Source organism: Sprattus sprattus (genome assembly GCF_963457725.1).
Source record: "Sprattus sprattus genome assembly, chromosome: 2".
NCBI lineage: Eukaryota > Metazoa > Chordata > Actinopteri > Clupeiformes > Clupeidae > Sprattus > Sprattus sprattus.
This window is the reverse complement of record NC_137921.1, coordinates 57,847,256-57,870,270: the sequence shown is the minus strand read 5'-3', so window position 1 is coordinate 57,870,270 and position 23,015 is coordinate 57,847,256. Positions and strand designations below refer to the sequence as shown.

Below are 23,015 nucleotides of genomic sequence, written 5' to 3'. Positions count from 1 at the left end.
TGCTAGCTGTGGTTTTGTGCCGAGTTCACACAAGCCCTGCAAGTCAACAGATAAATTAATCACACACAAGAATAAAAATGACATCAATTATTAATGTTTCCTGTCAAATCCACAACTGTAATAGATTTACTGGAAACGGTCTTTACCATCGTATTATTAAGTGGTGATCGGTGATAGGCCTACTGTTGTCATCTGTCGTTGCTGTTATTGATGCGTCTTCTTGACAGCCAATTTACAGTCACGCGAGCAGAGCGACTCCCCTGCTGTGCTGAACACGAGGAACGTGGCGGGGGGAGAAGCAGCGCATTCCGCTCACCTCAACACATAACCTTCTCTATTAGTCCACTCGTAAGAACCGTTCATTTATCCGTCATGTTGTAGGCCCACATTGAAGTTTCACTATCAAGCCGTCAATGATTCAGGTGACGTAGCCAGTGTGTAAAATAAAGCTGGCCTTGAAAGGTAATTCCGTTTAATTTACAAATATATTTTAAATCCAACGCGAAAAAATACGAGTTTTATATCAGCTGGCCTGGCACATGAAAAAAAAAGCCCATTCTGAATACTAGCTTAATTGTCTTGCCCTCTCAAGTAGCCTACATTTTACGAGTCTATCAGCACTAAAATTAGCCCACTTTCAGACCTACATTTGCATACAAATGGCTTTCTAATTACAAATACTGGTATTAACTGACAGCCAGAAGAAATATAAGGATTGGCCATCCCGTTCAGGGCTAACTTAGCCCTGATCAAATTTCTCCACACCATACCTGCCTGGCCAAACAGTAACAGGCAGTGCTGTCAGTGTTAATTCCGCTTGCAGAGTTTAACATCTTTCTCTCCATGGAAAGGTTAACAACTCACTCAGCACTTGAAATCAGCTGCGATTGGTTTTCTTGGTGTCACTGGCAGAACATATAAACGCAATCCAATCCAGACAGTTTTCTATGAAAATGTACATCCCCTTCTTCCACAACATTAGAACTGTAGGATATCTCTTTCAGACACACACAATAAAAATGAACTGCAGACCAAACTTTGAAAACCGAAACAAAATACAAAACCAAAACATTTATTCGTTTTTTTAAGAGGGCACTGAAGAGCGAGGAGAAAGCGGTTGCCTTGGTAAAGCAAATGTAACAGGCTCCACCTCCTTTCTATTTGTCACAAACTGAACACCGAGCACAAAGGGCAAAGAGTAAAACCATAAAACAGAGATGCCTTGCTTTGCACCAATGTCAATGCAGAACATACACCACACTGCTTATTACAACTTGGCCCGGACACACCAGTGACTAGAGAATGACAAAAACACAGTAGCCACATTCCCCCCACAGTGTAGGGGAGGGGTACAGACCTGGCTTCCCCTTCCCCTCAGAGCTTTATTTTGAACAGACAAGCCAGCACTGTTGCAGGCATCCATTAGCCCTGGCTGCCAATTTACAGTTCATCTGGCTTCATCACGGCCGGGCTGGCTGTGGCGGGACAGAGGGGGGAAGCGGTAATGGAATGGAGTGTCAGCGGTGGTCTGTGTCACGGTGATGCGCTCGAGTCCAGCGGATGCAGAAGAACGGAGGCAGGATGGTGGAGATGTAACACGAAAGAGAAAGAGTGGTTTGGTGTGTGGGGGGGGGGGCGAGAGCGCCGTCTGCGATTAGGAGGAGAGCAAGGGCTTTGGCTCTTTCCTGGGTGCTTGATGGATGACTGGCCCTATGAAATAATCCAACCCCCCCCCCTCTCCAACCCCTTCCATACATGGCCCCCTTGCTGCAGGCAAATCCTGGAAACATCCCCTCTCCTCCCCCTCAGTGCAATCTGTCCATCTGATTAAAACACAGTGTCCACATCAGGGCTTCTTCACCTTCTTGATGGAGGAGGAACTGGAGGCTGATTCTCGTCTTTTCCGCTGCAGAAAACAGACGCAGATATGTTAGGCATTTCACAGCTCATGAGGTAAATAAATGTACACTATTTGAGTGGTAAAAGCTGATATCTTTCCATGCAATGCTTTTGGTGTTGAGTGTCCTGTCTGAAAGGTATTTATTGGACAATAGTAGAATTTCTTGAGCCTAATCTAGGTCATCACTTTTCTCAGTACAGCTACAACAAATATAAATTCCGGCCTACCTGAGTCTTACCATCAAAATGCAAACAAATGATAGGATGATTAAAGCTTTAAATCAGACTTTTTTTAACGACCAGAAAGAGACTATCCCATGTTTGTCAACTCACAGAGTTGGGGGTGAGCGGGGCCCCCACCACATCGATGATCTGCTCCTTGGCCTCCGTCTTGATGTCGTCGGCGCCCGGCCAGCTCTGGCCCTCGAGCCCGGGCCCCTCGCCCTGAGCAGGTGGGGCCCCTCCGGCCTTGAGCAGCGCGTCGTAGCGGTGGCGCAGCATCTGCTGCTCGTACTCGCAGTTGCTGTGCGCCTGCTTGAGCTCGTACAGCAGCACCAGGTCGCTGCGCAGCTCGTTAAACATCTGCACGATCTCCTCTGTGGGCATGGGGTTCAGATCTGTGGAAGCAGAGCCACAAGAATGGGGAATTTAAAGGATTTTCAGTTTAAGGCGAACTCCTAACTTCTAACTTGAAATTATTTTATAGACAACGGCACAGTTGCAATGATAACATTAGGCAGCGGCAGAGTATGCCATCACATCAGGAGTGTGATTATTGAGTGAATGAGTGTTTGTGTGTACTTGCAGCATGTACTTTTGTATATGTTTGTCTGCATATATTCAAGGAACTCACCAACGCCCTGTTCCGTGAGGATCTGCTCAATGGCTTTGATCTTCTTCTGGCCAACAGAACTGGGGAGCTTCATCTGAGACACACAAAAACCCAATAAACTTCAGCACAACACAAATAAGGGTTTACATCTAGGTGGGCTTCATAACACTGCAAACAGATGACATGTTTTACTGTGTCCAGCTCTGACCATGTGCAAGTATATAAGACAACAGGAAATCTCCAACGGGAGATCCTCTAGGTAGAGACTCCATGCCACTCTGTGTGTGTGTGTGTGTGTGTGTGCGCGCGTGCGCGTGCATGTGTGTGTGCATCTCCATCTGAAGCCATCTCATCTCAAATCTCCAATGACTAGCTACTGGAAAGGAGTACGAGAGCGATAGGCAAAAAGAGAGGCCCCATCTCTCAGGCGCTTAATACCTATGAAATGCACTTCAGAGGGGGGCCGATCAAAATGTGTTTATCCACTGGAGCCTGGCAAACAGATCACCCGGGAGATGTGAGTAATACACTTCTGCAGGCGCTTTAATGTCTTTTGCATAGAGCTACTACCCCTCATCACTCTTCAAGATGAATCCCACAGTGAACCACTATTACTTTGCAGCCGGGCATATACATCACACACTTGCTAATGAGACGCACACACGCGCGCGCAAACACACGGCTAGTGGAGTTAGTGCTTGACTGGGGCCATGTTGCAGGACAAAAGCAGAGGCTGCTAAGAATGAGGGGTGTCAGGGCAGTGATGGGCGGCATCTGTGTGTGTGTTTGAGCCTTACCCTCTGGCTGCGGAGAGTGACTCCAGCTGATTTGAAGTCTGGGAACTTGATGCCGGCTGTTTCAGGAAGAGCCTGTCATGATATATATATATATATATATATAAATAAGAGAGAGAGAGAGAGAGAGAGAGAGAGAGAGAGAGAGAGAGAGAGAGAGAGAGAGAGAGAGAGAGAGAGAGGGAGGAGAAAAGCAGATGAACAAGGGCGGGAGAGGCCAACCACCCACTGCTGAATTAAACCACATCACCCCACACACTGCTCTCACCACTCAGGGTGTTAAGCAGGTCGCTTACAGGTATTTGATACACGCTGGAGGTGTCATGAAATTGCTACTCTGTAAAATGAATTCTGTTTTTCCAGCACAGTTTGTATAAGGGCTTTCTGTTGACTACCGCAAAACAGACCTCTCTTGCTCAACAACCCCACTCCCACATGAAAAAGCAATAGAATATACTCCGTTACTATATTATATATACTTTACTAGTGTATACACGTGTGAAGTATACACTGTTAAAATTCTCAATTAGCGAGTATGAAAGCAACCATAGACCACATTAGAGAAATCTGCTCTAGCCTGGTAATGGTCTATGTGAGGTGTTAGGTGACGTACCGGTTTCTCCGTCTCGCGTTTTAGCGGGAGCTTCTTCTTCGTGGCTTTGCGCTCAGCGCGGCGCATCTCTGTGGTGGTGTCTGCCGCTGTGATGAGCTTCTGGAGGTCCTGGGCCTTCTTCTCTCGCTCCTTTTTCCTTGTCTCAATCTTCCTTAGCTCCTGGACAAGATACTCTTCTTCTGCCACCTGCAGGAGGACAGTGGAGATGCAACATAGTAATGTTTCATTTCATCGCAACATTGTAATTGCAATGCAACATCACAAAAACTTGATTAGTGTAAACAAATCATTTGTTATCTCAAATCATGTGGAAAAGGTCATTTCATTTGTATCATACAAAACCCTTCAATGCTTTATTTTCAAAATCTAAATGCATTCATTTATTCAAACTCTACATGTTTCTTGAACAATAAATACACAAATAAATATAAAATTAGAAGTTTAAAAAAAATCCTATGAATTAAAAAACTATCAATAAAAGAAAAACAAACATAACATTCATACCAACATGAAAACATACCATAATCCACTGAGTAGCTTATGCTGCCACCTAAAGGTATCCTAGCAACAACACACATTCATGATGGGGAGACTTCCTATCCCTGCTTTAACATACACTCTAAATATCAGCGTATATTGCAGGTATCCATCTATCCATTTAAAGCAGATGGCAGTGGTAGTGATTGTAGTGTGTGTGTGTGTGTGTGTGTCTCACCTGCTCTGGGGTGCGGTTAAAAAGCCGCTCGAGCTGCTCTTTCCTGCGACGCTCATGTCCCGCATCAAACACATACATCTTGGGCTCAGTCCCGGTTGCAGAACGTACTTTAGCCAGCTTGCCACAGATGGTGTAGTAGCGCTCCTTCAGGTCCTCTGCAGAGCGTTTCTGAGGGACGAGTCACAGCACAGGTGAGGAAAGACACTATTTCATGTGCTTTGATTCTAAATCCTATCTATCTTCTCTTTTTTTTTAACGAGTGAATCCAAAGGCAACCATCCTAAAACTATGCATGTGTTCTGGGATATGAATAAATGTGTCCACTGAAAAAAAAAAAAAAAAAGAGACTGACAATTCAAATCTGGAGTGAAGTTTAAAAACCAACCAAATGTGTCGATCGAAGGAACAACATGTATGGTCTTACCCTGTACTGCTGATGGTCATAGCGGTCATGGATAACAATGAAGCGCAGGTCAAAACGTTTACACAGGTCAAACAGGTGATCTGTCTCATTCTTAGTCCAGCCATCGTCATGGAGATACATCTGGTACTCTTGTTCTGAGTACACAGGCACCTGCACTGTCTAAACACACACAAAAAACACACCTCATTAAGAAACAAACAAACCTGGATTACCTCTTAAGATCCCCACTGGCTCGGTAACATTTCATTTTATTCCATTTCCATTCTAGTAAATTGTTTCTACATAAATATATTTTAAATAGTGTGTTATCACTGTGCGTGTTTCTTGTCATTTATATGGAGGACCAAACCTGCCATATTTACAAATTAATGAATGAATAAATAAATGTCCACATCCATGCATTTAGACAGAAATAATTCCTATTCCTATTTCTTCTTCTCAATATGTTAATGACATGTGTCAATCAAAAATAGGCAGGCGGTATTTGACACACCATTGGCTAATCGTTTTCAATGCGTTGTATTCGATTATGTTAGGGGATGTTCTCTCAACTAGATAGTTAGTCATCATAACTAGCGATAGCGCAGTTCGCTAGATAGATAGCTAGCTAACTGCAAGCAGCTTAATTTCATTTGGAGCAGACATATGTGTATTTTGCGATGTGTTGAGTTGGGAGTGGGGTCTCACACACTGTTTAATCCACAGCTGGAAACTTTCCTCCTATGTTTTGGGCTTTGGAAATGCGAACAAAAACGACGTGTCCCTCTAATATGACAGCAAGGTAAGGCTAACATAATGAGTACAACGCATGAAAACGATTAGCCAATGGTGTGTCAAATACCGCCTACCTATTTTTGATTGACACACATCTCATTACACACATCTCATTAACATATTGAGAAGAAGAAATAGGAATAGAAATAGGAATAGGAATTATTTCTTTCTAAATGCATGGATGTGGACATTTATTTATTCATTCATTCATTTGTAAATATGTAAGGTTTGGTCCTCCATAAATGTATGTGTGTTTTGAGATTAAAGTGAAATGCTGCTGCAACACTACAATTGCCCCTTGGGATCAATAAAGTGTCTCTGTCTACCTGCCTGTCAGAGACAGACGGTAATGCGTCAAAATCGGAAAACTACCCTCACTGGAAGGGAAAATAATCAGCGCCACAATATGCAACTAAGGGCTAAAAGGAGGCACCTTCATGCAATACAAAGTCAATGGAGGAGAGCGAAGAATAGTTTTCCTCTCCAGTGCGGGTGGGGATTCATTGCGCTCGGTCTCTATACCTTGTTGAAGCGGGAAAATGGATAGTCCTTCCCCTCTTCTGCCACCCGTCTCCAGTGGTGGAATATGGCTCCATCACGCCTGGCCGGGTTGGCAAAGGGCATCCATTTCCAGGGACGGACCTTCTTGCAGCCGAGCTTGGCTTTCACAGTCCTGTACCCCTGCGTGGTGTCGCTGGGCAGCAGTGGAGGAGCATCTCTGCACAAAGAGAACCAACAAATATTCTCCACATTCACAATTATCAGGCACTTTAATCCAAGCACATACAAGGTCTACATTTAAACAGGATGTGTGCTCACTCGTAACCCAACTCGTGACACTGGTGTTCTTAGCACTTGCCAATGCTGACTTAACGGTGACCGGTTGGGACTTCTCTGCGTCATGAAATGGGTGGCCCAGCCCCCACCCGTGAGTGAGTCTTATTCTCATTTGATGATCAAGACTCATCATTCACAGTAGTTTACGTCCACCACCCCACTCCAGGCCCACTCTGCTCCCCCTCCCACCCCCTTGCCCACTTTTTTTTTTTTAGCATTTCTCAGAATTATGCAGTGGGTGAAGCTGGGGATACCGTTACATTTTAATGCAAGGTTCTGCTGTTCTGCTGGTAGTGTTCTGATGTAACCGTCTATATCCAGTATAAGGAAGAAACAAGGAGTTCATGATCAACTATGAACATTCACATAGAAACAATTACAAAGATTGCAATTACTTTTTGTCTGAATAGAGGAGTGCATAGACCTCTCTGTGCATGCCCTCTGGTCGTTTAAATGTTAGCGTCTCTGTCGCTTTCTTGGCTTTTTTCTGTAGGGTACAAGTAATTGAAAAGCACAATTCAGAAACAAGAGTATACACAACCATAAAGTGTACAGAAAACATTTAATTCACACATACGCACGTAGTGCATTTTCTTCTCTCTTACCTTGTCAGAGTTGATAATGTCTTTTTTACTAATGGGCCCCCCATCATTGTCTCCTCCTGTCAGCTCCAAGATGTCCCTCACATCAGCACCGGTCCCCATGATGTACCGTCACTACAGTGTCAAACAAGGTGTGCATGTTAACAGTTACGGTACACTCACCTCCCGTTATGTCATCATCAAATAACGCCTCATAAACCTTCTTTGAGCAATGCATTATCTGGGATAAAGACAAGCTCCCACTCCACTAGTGAGCCCGTAAAGAATACAAAACGTTGGCTAGTCAGTTACCTGGTCACGGTAAAGCAATGTGGACAACGCTGCAACGTCTAAAGCTACCAAGTTAGCTACTGCTATATTAGCTAACGAGGTTTCGCGGGAGAGTGGCGAATCAGGGGAATATCAGTCACCCTCCTGAACGTTATAACAATAAAGCTGTAACATTTGTCCCCGGTTATGTAGAATGGAGTATTTATCTAGCTAGCTGAATAACCTGAACAAAACAGTACACGGCTACAACGGCGTTGGTTACAAAGCTAAAGTTAGCTGCCTACTAGCTCCGAGACTAATGTATTTGTGAGAAAAACAAATGCACTAGTTATCAGATTTACACGAAGTCCATTTATATGATTAAAGTTTACATCAGCTGTACATTCTATTTACCTGTCCACTTGATGGCTTATTGTGTGGTTTATTTATCCCCGTTAGTTGGTTAGCTTAGCTAGTTTACAATACGGCACTCATTGATACTACAACGGAAACCAGTACTTCTAAGGTTTTGAATTAAGTAGCGCGTTGAATTTAGCTTATCGCCACCTTGTGGCGTGGAGTATCACAGCAAAATTAACCATGGAACATTCAGTCTTGATGGGGCGATGGGGTAGCCTGACGATGTCATACTCATAATTCTAGTCAGAATATGAGTCTGAGACCGAACCATTGGGCTTTGATTATGGGGCGTGTTTCAACGAACCAGGAAAGAAAATTCCTCTTTGCTGAATTGGATACCTAGAACCAATCAGAGCAACGTAGTATTATTACCATCTGATAGATTAAACTTTTACCTGATCCCGTAGGAAGGACGGCAAAAACATCGTTTCAATCGACAAATGCCTTGATCGCGTTTCTCTGTTCCTCTTTCAAAATGAATGCGCTGTCAATATCTGTTGAGATATGCCTGCTCACGTTACTTAATTAGCACTCAAGGCTAGAAGCTACCATTTGTTTCAATGTTTTTTTTGTCTACGCGTTAGCATAACCGATCAATAATGGTCTAGAGTGCTTCAGTTAAGACCTACAATCTTTGGCAATACTCGTTTTGCGTATACACAACTAACCGAGTCAATGTAGACATAAAAAAAGTCGTGTAGATAGCTTAAATCATATAAAATATGTCCCACTAAGCTCCCGAGACGGCGCCATCTTTGTCCGATGGCTATTCTATCTATATCTGTCCATCAACGTATAAAGCCCGACCTTACAATTTTATTGGTCAGATCACTTTTCGGTGGGCTTGAATCCCTCCCAACTAGCTCGACTCCAGACTGAATCTCACAGACCAAATATTTTGTGGGCGGAGTTCAGGCTGGTATCCAGGCTAGCGATGGGGCTGTCTAGTTACTGACTGGCTTTCTTAAAATTAATCCAGTGTGCTATTATTAATGACATTGATATCATGAGATAGCATCTCTTCATCTGTAACATGTTAGGTATACATCCCTGCCCTGCTCATTAAAAATGCTATCACCTTACTAGTGCCTAATAATAACATTGTCCAACAAGTGTTTATTGTCAAACAAATCTTTATTGCCAATCAGTTTCAATGCACAGAACCAGTGCAAAACCAAACAACAAAACATTCTGAATGTTCTTCAAATCCGCAAGGACAGAAACTTTGAAGCAAACTGAAAAAATAAACGCGACAGCCAAAACATAGGCCTATTGCCTCCATGCAGTTGATGCTTTATCAATTTAATTAAATCAATTAAAATTATACGTTTTTATTAATCTAAGTTTATCCCTGATATCACAAAGGCAATTTATCAATACACATGAGTCAAAATTAGGCTTGTTTCTAATATTAATCATGTGTTTGAAAAGGGGGGGAAAAGCTGTTATATCAGTACACTGTATTTTAACGGTAAGACAAATTGTAACCCTAGGTTCAAAATAACCTTAGAATTTACAAATCTATGCAAAATGAAATCAATCTATTAAAAGTCTTAATTTCAAATAAATAAAACCCTCTCTGTAATATATTTGTCCTCTTAATATCCCACATTTTCTGTCACTTCCATGTGAACAAAAACTAAGTTGTTGTTAACAGACGATATGCATAACATTTCATGTAGTGGCAATTTAGATTTTTGTTCATAATCTATACATTAGATTTGGACTTAAGAATTTGCATACTATTATTGACAATTGTATCATGCAGAAATCCTTTTCATGTTAAATACAATTGTACAGCACTTGTACAGCAAGTCCTTGTAAGAAAGGCAGCATCATTAAAACAGAAAAAGGACAAAAAAACTCTGAAAATCATTCAAAGATCTTACAAACAGATTCACATTTTCACATTTGAGAGCAGTTCCCCTGTTGCCAGTCCAGGGACCCCCTTCAGTGCCCTACTGCAGGAGTGGGACCTTAGCCTTGGTTCGGATGTGGTCGCGCTTGACCTCCCGCTCCTGAAGGAAGGACTGCAGCTTGTCGGTGGAGAAGCAGACCATGGAGTCTCTCCGTCTGGCTGCGGCGTGGGGTTCCCCGCGGATCCAGGGGTTCTGGAGGCACTCCCCAGCCGAGGGTCTCCCCCTGCAGACGGGCAGCAGCCATTTACAGCCATTCATATCCCCCATTACATTTATTCATTTATTTAGCCCACCCTTTTACCCAAAGCAACTTCCAGTGCAGTGAAGATATACATTCTGTATGTATCATCAGTATGTGAGGGAGCCAAGCGCTGCACCAGTTGGGCTACATGAACGTAATGAGGACACTAATGATGTGCCAATAAGACTATATTATAATAATAATGATGTTCCAATAAGACTATATAATAATAATAAAGATGTGCCAATAAAACTATATTATAATAATAATGATGTGCCAATAAGACTATATTATAATAATAATGATGTGCCAATAAGACTATATAATAATAATAATGATGTGCCAATAAGACTATATAATAATAATAATGATGTGCCAATAAGACTATATAATAATAATAATGATGGGCCAATAAGACTATATAATAATAATAATAATGATTGGCCAATAAGACTATATAATAATAATAATGATGGGCCAATAAGACTATATAATAATAATAATAATAATAATGATTGGCCAATAAGACTATATTATAATAATAATGATATAATAACGACCCAATAAGAAACCAGTTGCAGACACTCAAAGGTCTCAGAATTGTGGCGTCCTTCTCAAGCTCAATGTCAAGATATCAAAAGTGCAGAGCTGTAGTGCACAATGAACATGATGTACAACCATTGCTGTGCCTGCCTAAAAACTGGCCAAAAACAAATTGGATGAGTTCTTACAGTAGCACAGTGCACTTTGGGCAGAATTCAAAAGCTTCCATTCTACACCCCCAACTGGAAATATACTAATCTATACTACTAATACTAATTTAATGATTTAAACCCTGTGATATGAGAGAGGAGCGCACAAAGGAACATTAGCCACCCCTCCTTTTAGGAGTAGCAACAGCGAGTCTGCGCTGGTTACTGGAGATTTGTCAATATACCACCACAAAATGAAAAGCTATTCATCAAATTCCATTTTTAAATGTTTCCCCTAAATCTCCCTTTGAACTGCTATTCCACAAGGAATGGTATTTAATTTGTACCATTTGGATTGAGTCACAAACCCAAACACACATAAATAATATTATTTTTTTAATGAAGAAACTGTTTGAAAATAACTGTCTCAGGAAAGAAAAGAATATCGGATGTTACCCTTTTGTAATCACCATTATTTTGATGAGCAACTGTAATGTAATTTTACGGATTACAATTACATGAATTTGTGCGAGACAGAGAAGGCCTGTGGAATTAACATGATCTCCACAGAAGTGTGTGGGGGTTTGTGTATGAGAGTGCACACGTTCGTGTGTGTGTGTGTGTGTACGTGCGTGTGTGTGTGTCTGTGTGTTTGTATAAAAGTGCACGTGTTTATGTGTGTGTGTGTGGGGGGGGGGGGGGGGGTGGATGTGTGTGCATCTGTGATTCTGTGTATGTGTGCGTGTGTGTGTGTGTGTGTGTGTGTGTGTGTGTGTGTGTGTATATGTGTCTATGCTTTCTCACCATGCTTTGTTGTTGAGTGTGCTCTTCATGAAGTTAAGGGCTCCTTCTGACAGGCCTGGGTAGCAGCGGCCAAATTGGATCTTGCCCTTCTTGATGTTGCGGTCCCTCTCCCAGTTCAGCTCTGCATGAAACGGGCTGTCTGCACTGAGCCTGGACACGTTAGATGGTAACACCATTAGATGAGGGGTTAGCTGCTGTGGCCACTGTGTGCCAATGTTGAGCCATTGCTGAGCTAACACAGGTTAGCTTCTCCCATGAAATCAGTCCTATCATCTCGAGCCAGGTGTTCAAGCATTTATGCTTTTCATTACCAAAAATGACAGTTTAAAAAAGGTAGCAAACACTTCCACTAGAGCTTTAAATTATTCCACATTATGGTATTATAAATACTTTAGTAGAAATATTGGTCAACATGGCACTATGTTGACAGGAAAGAATTGACCTTTGAAAATCACTTTTAGTGGGTAAATCCAAATTGAAAACAGCACTGCCTGCAATACTCACATGATAAAAGCCAATATGCCTATCGCCCAGATATCTGTTTCAGGTCCAACTCCTTGGCCTTCCAAGATTTCAGGAGCTTTGGGAAGGACAATGTACACTGACAAAGACATAACAGATGGATAGAATATATTCTCAAAGATTTGTTAAGCTTTTAGGACATTATTAATAACATCTGATATTTAGTCATCTTCTGGATTCAACATTCCTTGGATTAAACTTGATGTGATTGAGCGCTGCTCAATGCAGTCCATGCAGAACACCCATACACATATTTATATATAGGCAGCTCTGTATCTGTGCAGTACCTATGTTAGGGTTAAGTATTAAAATATGTGCAGTACCTATACATACATACATACATACATACATACATACATACATACATACATACATACATACATACATACATACATACATACATACATACATACATACATACATACATACATACAGTACATACATACATACATGTATGTATGTATGTACAGTACTGTGCAAAAGTTTTAGGCAGGTGTGAAAAAATGCAGTAAACTAAGAATGCTTTCAAAAATGGAAGTGTTAACAGTTTATTTTCATCAATTCTTCATAAATTAACAAAATGCAGTGAAGGAACAGAAGACAATTCTAAATGAAATCAATATTTGGTGTGACCACCCTTTGCCTTCAAAATAGCATAAATTCTTCCAGATACACTTGCGCACAGTTTTTGAAGGAACTCGGCTGGTAAATTGTTCCAAACATCTTGGAGAACTAACCACAGATCTTCTGTGGATGTAGGCTTCCTAAAATTCTTCTGTCTCTTCATGTAAACCTAGACAGACTCGATAATGTAGAGATCAGGGCTCTGTGGGGGTCATACCATCACTTGCAGGACTTTCTGTTCTTCTTTAAGCTGAAGATAGTTGTTAATGACATTGGCTGTATGTTTGGGGTTATGTTCCTGCTGCAGAATACATTTGGTGCCAATCATACGCCTCCCTGATGGTATGGCATGATGGATTAGTATCTGCCTGTATTTCTCAGCATTGAGGACACCATTCATCCTGACCAAATCTCCAACTCCACTTGCAGAAATGCAGCCCCAAACTGGAAAGGAACCTCTACCATGCTTCACTGTTGCATGCAGACTCTCATTATTGTACCTCTCTCAAGCCCTTCGGCGAACAAACTGCCTTCTTCTACAGCCAAATATTCCTAAATATTTTCGTGCTTAGTTCAGTCACTTGGCCTTGTTTCCTTGTCGGGGTAGAGCTTTTTGGCTGCAACTCTTCCATGAAGACCACTTCTGGCCAGACTTCCCCGGACAGTAAATGTCTGTACCTGGGTACCACTGGTTTCTGCCAGTTCTGAGCTGATGCCACTGCTTGAAATCTTCCGATTTCGAAGGTAAATAAGCTTGATTGTGTTTTTCATCAGCTGCATTAAGTTTCCTTGGCTGACCACTGCGTCTACGATCCTCAACGTCTTCTTCAAAAGAGCTTGAACTGCACATTTTGAAACCCCTGTCTGCTTTGAAATATTTGTCTGGGAGAGACCCTGCTGATGCAGTATAACTACGTTGTGTCTTGTTGCTGTGTCTCAGTCTTACCATGTAAATGGATACAAAATAAACATTTATTGTTTACATTTTTCAAAGCATTCTTAGTTCATAGCATTTTTTCACACCTGCCTAAAACTTTTGCACAGTACTGTATGTATTGTATGTATGTATGTATGTATGCATGTACTGTGTACTGTATGTATCTATGTATGTACAGTATGTAAGTATGTATAGGTACTGCAAACATTTGTATGTATGTATATATATACATACACACACACACACACACACACACACACACACACACACACACACACACACACACACACACACACACACACACACACACACACACACACACACACACATACATGTTTGGCGCCAGTGTCGCAATAATCAGTGCGTCTTTTCATGCTGCATTGTAATTGGTTGATTAGTAGATATGGTCGTAGCAGCAGTCACATTGTGAGATGGTCATCCTAAATTTCTGACCCTATCAGGATTTTTTCCCAGGCTATCTTTGGTCATAAGAGACAATGGCCATCTTTGAAACTCCCTCACAGTGTGACGTAGAACCACCGTTTTGGAGCCACGACCAAAGTAGCCTGGAACAAAATCCTGACAGGGTCAAAAATGTATAGGTTATATATCTATTTTACACCAGACCAGACAGAGGATTTCTCTGGAATGAACCTGGCCCTTGGATTAAAGTCTGATAACACCTGTAAGGGAGGATCTTTCAGGCCAGATCGGACATGCCCGTGTCACATCACTACCCTCACCCTTGCACTCAGTCAGCTCCTTGAGATGCTCCACGTTCTGAGCCTGGCCCGGCGTGTAGAGCTGTGCCGAGCCCAAGTCCACGATCTTCACCACGTTGCTGCCTGTCACCAGCATGTTGTCGGACTTGAGGTCCAGGTGCATGATCCGGCGGCTGTGCAGGTAGTCCACTGCACTCAGGATCTGCACAAGTAGTTCACTCACATCTGTCTCAGCGTACGCCTCCCTGGAGCAAAGCAGACACAGACATAATTACAATGGACCTTAAAGGAATGGCAGTGATTCAATGATTACAGATAGCTGACCCTTCAGTCATGGTAAATGTCAATGGTGTCTGTCTAATGGAGGCTGCCCAGCCAATGTGACGTCAGCACATCATGCCTTGACATTTGGAGGAGTTTTAGTGATGCACACCACCCCTCAGAACAGCTCTCAGTCCAATCCAGCACTGAGCAGAGCGCGCCAGACCTGGGCCAAACCTGAGCCACATTTGAGCCAAACCTGAGCCAGATCTGAGCCAGACCTGGGCTGGACCTGTTCCTGAGCAAGCTGTGCCCCAGCCCAAGGTGTTGCTTGCCTCTCTGCCAGGTTGTAGAGGAGCTCCCTGCCGGCACACAGCTCCTCGAGCAGCACCAGGTAGTCGGGGCTGATGAGGGCGGAGTACAGCTGCACCAGGTGTGGGTGGTTGAGCCTCTTCAGAACCTGGTACTCCCGCAGGACCAGCTGGCGCTGCTCGGCCCGGTACGGGGTGATCTTAGCCGCCAGGTCCTGCTGGCTCTGCTCCTCACGGCACTGGGCAACCACACTGAAGCGACCCCTTATCCCAGAGACACAACCACAATTTAATACAATACCCTCACACTGGGCCACCACACTTTAATACAATACCCTCACACTGGGCCACCACACTTTAATACAATACCCTAACACTGGGCCACCACACTTTAATACAATACCCTAACACTGGGCCACCACACTGAAGTGGCCCCTTATCACAGGGACACAACCATACCACTTTTATATAACCCTGGGATGTTGTTATGGTTGTGATATAAATAGTTTTTGATATACACTTTCACAAGTTAAAAAGAGATTCAAGTGGATGATAAACTGAAACAATGCCTGATCAAGTGTAATAATACTGAATAACAATATTCATTGATATTGGTGTAATTTGAATACATTATGCTTAATTGAACAGTATTGCATTATATGGAGACTGCTGCAGTATATGCTGATCTTTTGCTAGAGATGCTTCAACAATGTGTGGGAATATTATGTTCTAGCAATGAACTGAGTCTTGAGTTGTTTCGTACCTGTTGATCTCAGAGAGGAAAGAGTATATCTTGTGGGTCCCCTGGGCCCCTGTGACAATGACCTTTGACCTCAGCGATTCCTTTTGAATGAGAGGAATGTGGGAGTCTAAAGAGAAGAAGGAGAATTAAGCACCTGTCATGTGGAATTCATCGTTGCCAAGCTTAAGGCCACTTAAAAGATTAGTTTTATGCCACAGTTAGATGACTTTCACTAAATGGGGATTTTCATTACGTTAGCCTAATGCCAACTTTCTGCCCTTCTTACTACTTCATCTTGTTAAACTGACTTCAAAAGCTTTAAACTTTCCCCTTTCTTCTTTGTATATGTGCTTGTTATTTTAGGCTTTCCTCAAATTTCTGAACGCTATCTCCTCCCACTGCCTTCCACAACCATCAGACTAGGCACATTAGCCTCCATCTAGCATGTGACAGTGCAGGCAGCAGTTGTGCTGATACTCTAACGTTTTTTTAGGGAAAAAATGAAACATTCATAAAATGTGCTGTTCTGGAAAACCACAACTGATGACATCATAGTCTTCCATTGGCTGAAGATCTTAGACAAATCTTAGCCTTTGAACTCAGCGACTGCAGTCGTTGATTTAGTGTTTCCTATTGGACGCAGTCTGTTTACACTTCTAAAATATTAAACTTCTCTCTAAATCTTTCACAAAATCTTCAACTTCACTTCATCTTATTTGTCTTACTAATGTCATTAGTGAATTTCCTGGTCTGGTAACTCTGTGTTTGATAAAGACCAGGCCTTGCCTTCATGTTGGACTGCCATGAAGGCCAGGACTGTGGGATCACTGAAGGGTCCTGCTCCTGCCTTAGTGACACAGGCAACTCTGAACACGTAGCCCGGGCCCTTGAGTAAGGAGCTGACAGTGTAGCAGCTGTCAGCGACGTCCTCCGCCAGCAACCTCCACTCCACAACGCCACCTGTGACGGCACCACACAGGCCAAGAGAACATCAACATCATCAACATCCCTACATTTCCATCGGGATTAATAAAGTATCCATCTATCTATCTATCTTTCTATCAGTGTATCTTTTCACAACTTCCTCATCTAAACACAAACAGAATGTCAGTGTACCTTTAACCACAAACTCTGAACTCTTTGAATAGAGACTATCAAAGCATCCTTTTATAGCCACACCTCTGAACACATAATATTCATGTCTCTTTTTATAACCACAATGGCTGAACACACAGAGATAATATCAGTGCATTGTTTTACAACCACCATTTCTCTGCACACTAATTGTGCCAACAGTGAGATCCACACACCACTGCTTCTGTGTTAACCAGCTGTACTGTACTGTACGCAGTGGGTGAAGATCTCAGGCCTTTACCTGCTGCTGTGTTGTACTGTAGGCAGTGGATGAGGGTGTGTTTACCTGCTGTGCTGTGCTGTAGGCAGTGGATGAGGGTGTGTTTACCTGCTGTGTTGTACTGTAGGCAGTGGATGAGGGTGTGTTTACCTGCTGTGCTGTACTGTAGGCAGTGGATGTGGGTGTGTTTACCTGCTGTGCTGTACTGTAGGCAGTGGATGTGGGTGTGTTTACCTGCTGTGTTGTACTGTAGGCAGTGGATGAGGGTGTGTTTACCTGCTGTGCTGTACTGTAGGCAGTGGATGTGGGTGTGTTTACCTGCTGTGCTGTGCTGTAGGCAGTGGATGAGGGTGTGTTTACCTGCTGTGTTGTGCTGTAGGCAGTGGATGAGGGTGTGTTTACCTGCTGTGCTGTACTGTAGGCAGTGGATGAGGGTGTGTTTACCTGCTGTGCTGTGCTGTAGGCAGTGGATGAGGGTGTATTTACCTGCTGTGCTGTACTGTAAGCAGTAGGTGAAGGCCTCGCTGGCCTTGACAGGTTTCCACACCAGCAGCACGCCACCTCCTGCTAGCTGGTGCACATCTGGTCTGGCTGGGCGGATCGTCAGCTCTAGAGAACACAAAGGCATCGTGTGGAGACGAGCTGTGAGACTGCAACCTCTAAATACAGGCCTTCATACTTTATCTATTAGTGATCATGATGTCCATTCCCGTAATTCATCTGTCTTTAAGTACCTGTTAGGTGAATGAGTGAGGAATGAGTTCAACTTGTTCTAATGGCTATATATGTTTATAAAATCACCTTTGCTTTTCATGAAGGTGGGAACCTTAAGGGAGAAGAGCTTGGAGGCTTTCTTCTGAGGGCTGCTGGAGCCGGAGGCTGCGTGCCCAGGGGCGGTGGGAGTGCCTCCCTTCTCTGGAGCCCCTGGGGAAGGACCTTTATAAATGGGGCCTAAAGACCACAGAGATTACAGCTGAAAGATTACTGGAAACATTGACATTTACTCTAATGAAGACATTTCTCTCTCAAAGACCATTTATCCATAAGTTATGTATTAAGAGATACTGGAGATATCGTTATTGTTGTTTGAGGTATTGTCATTGCTATTGTTTTTCGTTGACATTAAGAAGTTGATAGCTTACCGCCTTTCTTTTCCTCTTTGCTCGACTGTCTGGTGAAGAGCTTAGTGAGACTGGAAGCTGAGGCTCTCATCTTCTTCTTCAGGGTGAGCATCGGGCTTTTGGGCGCGGAGCGCTCCCCTTCCCTCTGCTTCCTGTCCCCGGCCTCCAGCTGGGAGTGTGAGTGGCCTGGCAAGGACTGCCGGCGGAACAGCTTCATGAGGCCCATCTTGGGGGACTTCCCGCTGGGCAGCTTGGTCTCCAGGGCAGGGGCAGAGGCGTGTCTCTGGAGGACCTCCCTGTTCCCCGGGATGGTCACGGGGACCTGATCCGAAAGACGCGAGGGGCTGCGCTTCAGGGAGAGGTCCCCCCTCTCTACTTGGAGGCTGAGCCTTGATCCATATCTCTGGCTAGGGGGGGTCGGGGGCCCGCGAGCTCCTTCATCCTCATCCGAGCCATGTCGAAAAGAGGAAGGCAAGGCCCTTCCAGAGGAGGACTGCTGATTCTTGGGCATGGCGAGACGACTGGTGGAGATGTCCCCTAAGGAGGCTGCTCTACTGGAGGCTTCCGAGTCCGGCTCTAGAATGTAAGACTCAGCAAGAGAAGCCTGGGAGCCGCCCACGTCACCCCCCCCAGAAAGAGGCCTGGACCCTTCATCAGTCCTCTCAGGGGCCTGAGGCTGGCTCTCGGGGGCGCTATCCCCCGCTGGCTCCCCCTCTTCCACCCCTTGTGTTCGGGGCTTCACTTTGGCCACCACACTCTGCCTCCTCCCCCTGAAGCTGGCAGCAGCAGGCTGTGGTGATGTACTCTGCTGTGTGTCCACCACCGTCTTTCTCTCCTCCTCGTCGGTGAACTCCTCCTTATGACTGAACGACGTGTCCTCCTCCTCCTCCTCCTCCTCCTCCTCCTCTTCACCCGGCTCCCGGAGCTCGGAGGAGGCCGGGGACCTCCTGGTGGACTCGTCCAGGGACCTGCTCCTCCGCTGGGCGGGGAGCGGGTGGGAGAGGCTGACGCCGCTGTCGAACGAGCAGGACTTGAGCATGGCCGAGTGCGTGGAGCCCCTCCTCTGGCCGCGGGCGCCCTCTGCGCCCCCCTCGGGCGCGTCCTCCACGTACTCGATGAGCGGCTCGTTGAGGCGGCCCGACAGGCTGGTGCGGAGCGGTTTGCGTCCGCGCTCCTGCTTGCGTGCGTGCATCTTGTCGCGCAGCAGCATGTGCCGGGCGGACATGGGCGAGAGCTGCTGCGAGCTGCTGTAGAAGGTGCTGCGGATCAGCCGGCCGCGGGGGATGATGCGGCTCTCGCTGGCCGAGCTCTCGTCCCCCTCCGAGAGGTACAGCGACGGGCTGCTGCTCCTGCCCCGCGGCTGCTCCCCGGCTTTACCGGTGGGGAACGTCAGCGCCCCCCGCTGGGCGCCCCCCCTCTCCAAAATCAGGTCCTCCTCGTCGAGCCTGGAGCGACCCAGCTCCTCCAGCGTTCGGCCCTTCTCGGAGAGGTGCCCTCGGGGGTCGTCCTCTCCTTCCTCCTCCTCTATCTCTTCCTCATCCTCCTCATCATCCTCCTCATCATCCCAGTCCTCGTCTTCGGGGTTGAAGTGTTGGAAGCACTCCCAGGCATCTGCCTCGTCGTACTCGGAGGAGGAGGCGCTGCTGAGGGAGGTGCTACTGGGCTCGTGTGGATCGCGTGGCGCTGTGGCGGACACCTCCTCCGGGGGGGCGTCCAGCAGGCCGGCAATGGGCCTCAGGGTGAGTACAGAGCCCAGACATGTGAGAGAGCGCTGCAGCGACACAGGGACACCATCAGACTGCATCACAAACTACACAAACAGCAGTAGGGGACCGGGTCTGAAGAGGCACAACTGCTATACTTTATGGTCAAGACAAATGCACACTACATTTTTATTTTTATTTTATAAGATCATTCAACTTCTTCCAGGGTTATAATTTAAGCTTTAGTTTTTAGTTTTATCTTTAAAAAAAGGAAAATTACACAAACCAACTAAACAACAGTATGTGGTTCAGACCAAGAACAGCTTCTTGAGGTGACGCTGTGTAGGTAAATATAGTAGCATCTGGTGGTTAGATCAAGGTACTGATTAGGGAAACAGATAAAGTTGGAGTACCGCAGAAGGGTTATGAGTTTTGCCATACCTGCCACTTTCTCCTTGAGATGAAAGATCTCAGATTCCTTGTGTTTATGTCCCCAGGTTCCTCATCAGCATACTGACTCTGATAAAATAATGAATGGCGAATAAAATGAAATAAAATAAAAAAATAAATGACGAATATGATATGATGTTCAAAAGAGCAGAGAGACCAAAGCAGCTGAAAGCACTCGCCTGGAACCAGTTGTGATCCAAGCATTGAAAGGCTGATGGCCGCATTCTGAGGAAGGAAAAATATTATTTTTCTCTTATGAAAATCAAATGAGTAAATCTATCATCTAGTAAATCTTTCAGAATGTGTTCTGAATAAGCAGATAATGGTGCATTGATAGCTAAACATAGACACACACACACACACACACACACACACACACACACACACACACACACACACACACACACACAATCCTGGGCTTACTCTGGAAGTGACTGAAGAACCATGTGAAGGAAATCCTGGGCCTGCTGGCTTCTACACGTCAACTCAGGGGTGTCCCAAAGCAGTGTTCCCTCGGCAACCCTCATGAGGGTAGCGCGATCGTTCTCCCCAAAAAACGGGCAGTGACACGTCAGACTACAGAGAAGAGATCACAAGAGACCGTTCACTCTGCTACCAGTGACTCTCATTGAATAATATCTAATGAGTGCACAGTGCTCAACACCTCTGGTGTCAAATCATTAGAAAAGAGCAGGAGGGGTTTTCACACACTTATGCATTATGAGGGATATTCACATTATTCACTTGTAATAGTTACACACTTGTAATGTGAGTTGTTTGCGTTCACTGAGTTGTACTTACCACAAATAGGCTAAAACACCCAGTGACCTGAGGGAAAGGAACACAAGCGCTGTAGTTCTTTTTGGCGTAAAGAATGGTTTGTTGTGCTTTGTGTAATAATAATAATAGTTGCTCAGTAAAACACATCATTTTACCAGATGTCAGTTCCAGTTGTTACAGGTTCCTGGTGGACAATCTCTGGGGCCACAAACTCAGGAGTCCCAAACTTGCTGTACTGGTGCCTGGACGAGTCTATCTCCTGGCAGAATCCAAAATCACTGATCTTCACCTCGTCTCTGGTTAGAGATACCATCAGGATGTTGTCATCCTGGAGGAACAAGTAGGAGAAGAAGGACAGAAGAATGAAAACCAGGGAAAATACAGAAAGCACAGTATTTGTCATGTGCTGATTTGATTAACTTTTCAAGTTTGTACTTTTTTTTACCTATTTGGACATTTCTTTGGAACAGCTTATTAAGGTGCTAGTATAGACAAAAACTCACTTTGATATCCAGATGAAGGATGTTCAGGCTGTGGATATGAGCAATGCCCTCCAGAACTTGCTGAATGAACATCTGTACCTATTATACAATAAATAAGGTAAATATGAGTATGTGATGACAGGGCAAAAATAAACACAATTAAAATAAATTAAAAAAATGAAAAACAAACATCAAAACAAAATTACCTCTGTTTCCTTTACAGAGCCTTTCATTAACAGATGGTCTAGAAGTCCTTGAGAAGAACACCTACAAGCAACAACACATGACATGAAACACTCCAGTCAAATTCACCCCTTAGCTGGCCTGACGTGTTCATAGGCTGCACATTTCAAAAGACCCCAGAGTGTATTTTTATGTACATTTCTGTAACCAGAACCAGAGTGCGTCGGGTGCAGAAGAAGTCCAGCAGGCAGGCCACTCTGGAATGGGCGAGGCGGGAGAGCAGGTCCCTCTCCTGGAAGGCCCTGGTCCTCGTGCTGCTCTTCAGAGGGAGGAACTTGGCAGCGAAAGTCTCTCCGGTCGCCCTGTGAGACACTCTCTTCACCACCCCAAAGGTACCCCTGAACCAAAGACAGAATATTACCCTCAATAAACTGAGTGTTGGCCACTGAAGACAGCCAGAGACGTCGTCAACTATCGTTACCCCCTTTTATCTGTCAGCATTAAAGAGTTTTTAAGGAAGTGATAATATGTTTTTAGACATTACATAGGCTTGATGTTAATGCACTTACCTTCCTATCTCCTCATGGACCTCATAGACAGAGAGCAGCTTTCTTCTGCCCAGTTCCACCTCCATCTCCTTCATGGGAACAACCTCTGGGACTAAAGAGAGTAGGTATCTTTTCATTGTGTAGGTCATGACATGTAAAAAGCTTAAACTAGTAATTACGTGTCAACCATATGCTTCATCAGTTTCAGAAATGTTTGGAACATTTGCTAAATTACTTGTCATTCTAACCTAGATTATTGACATGTGACTAAAGAGGGTTGATTAAATTCAATGGCAAACAATTGGGTGTAGAGATTTATAGGCCACCAATCCACAGTGGGAGTGCCAGGCCAGGATGAGGGGAACTCCAGTAAAAGTGTGACAGTATATCAGACAACTGTGGGTTCATATTTATACACTGCAAAAATGCTTTTCTAACCTAGTGTTATTACTCTTATATT

The 23,015-nt window shown here is 44.4% G+C and overlaps 2 protein-coding genes across 2 annotated transcripts in view; both read right to left on the bottom strand.

The window, feature by feature from the left end:
* Positions 1 to 1,051: 1,051 nt before the first annotated feature.
* Positions 1,052 to 8,237, bottom strand: dmap1 (DNA methyltransferase 1 associated protein 1). Its single transcript, XM_080832344.1, has 11 exons — positions 8,154 to 8,237; positions 7,494 to 7,604; positions 7,284 to 7,375; positions 6,574 to 6,769; positions 5,278 to 5,436; positions 4,854 to 5,021; positions 4,139 to 4,324; positions 3,529 to 3,600; positions 2,753 to 2,825; positions 2,233 to 2,516; positions 1,052 to 1,906 (listed from the first exon to the last, which is right to left on the bottom strand). The coding sequence occupies exons 2-11, from the start codon at positions 7,590 to 7,592 to the stop codon at positions 1,847 to 1,849; spliced, it is 1,389 nt and encodes a 462-aa protein (XP_080688470.1). The 5' UTR covers positions 7,593 to 7,604; positions 8,154 to 8,237; the 3' UTR covers positions 1,052 to 1,846.
* Positions 8,238 to 9,413: 1,176 nt separating this feature from the next.
* Positions 9,414 to 23,015, bottom strand: part of obscna (obscurin, cytoskeletal calmodulin and titin-interacting RhoGEF a) — a gene marked incomplete at its 5' end in the record, with an annotated part of 54,223 nt that continues 40,621 nt past the window's right edge. Inside the window, 19 exons of the mRNA XM_080860308.1 lie at positions 9,414 to 10,301; positions 11,816 to 11,965; positions 12,320 to 12,416; positions 14,636 to 14,865; positions 15,217 to 15,456; positions 15,956 to 16,061; positions 16,721 to 16,894; positions 17,775 to 17,897; positions 18,090 to 18,239; positions 18,431 to 20,180; positions 20,554 to 20,631; positions 20,742 to 20,787; positions 20,986 to 21,138; positions 21,364 to 21,390; positions 21,498 to 21,670; positions 21,846 to 21,923; positions 22,031 to 22,091; positions 22,205 to 22,405; positions 22,577 to 22,667. Of these exons, the coding sequence (XP_080716434.1) occupies positions 10,118 to 10,301; positions 11,816 to 11,965; positions 12,320 to 12,416; positions 14,636 to 14,865; positions 15,217 to 15,456; positions 15,956 to 16,061; positions 16,721 to 16,894; positions 17,775 to 17,897; positions 18,090 to 18,239; positions 18,431 to 20,180; positions 20,554 to 20,631; positions 20,742 to 20,787; positions 20,986 to 21,138; positions 21,364 to 21,390; positions 21,498 to 21,670; positions 21,846 to 21,923; positions 22,031 to 22,091; positions 22,205 to 22,405; positions 22,577 to 22,667 (4,112 nt within the window). The 3' untranslated portion in view covers positions 9,414 to 10,117. The remainder of the gene's footprint in view (positions 10,302 to 11,815; positions 11,966 to 12,319; positions 12,417 to 14,635; positions 14,866 to 15,216; positions 15,457 to 15,955; positions 16,062 to 16,720; positions 16,895 to 17,774; positions 17,898 to 18,089; positions 18,240 to 18,430; positions 20,181 to 20,553; positions 20,632 to 20,741; positions 20,788 to 20,985; positions 21,139 to 21,363; positions 21,391 to 21,497; positions 21,671 to 21,845; positions 21,924 to 22,030; positions 22,092 to 22,204; positions 22,406 to 22,576; positions 22,668 to 23,015) is intronic.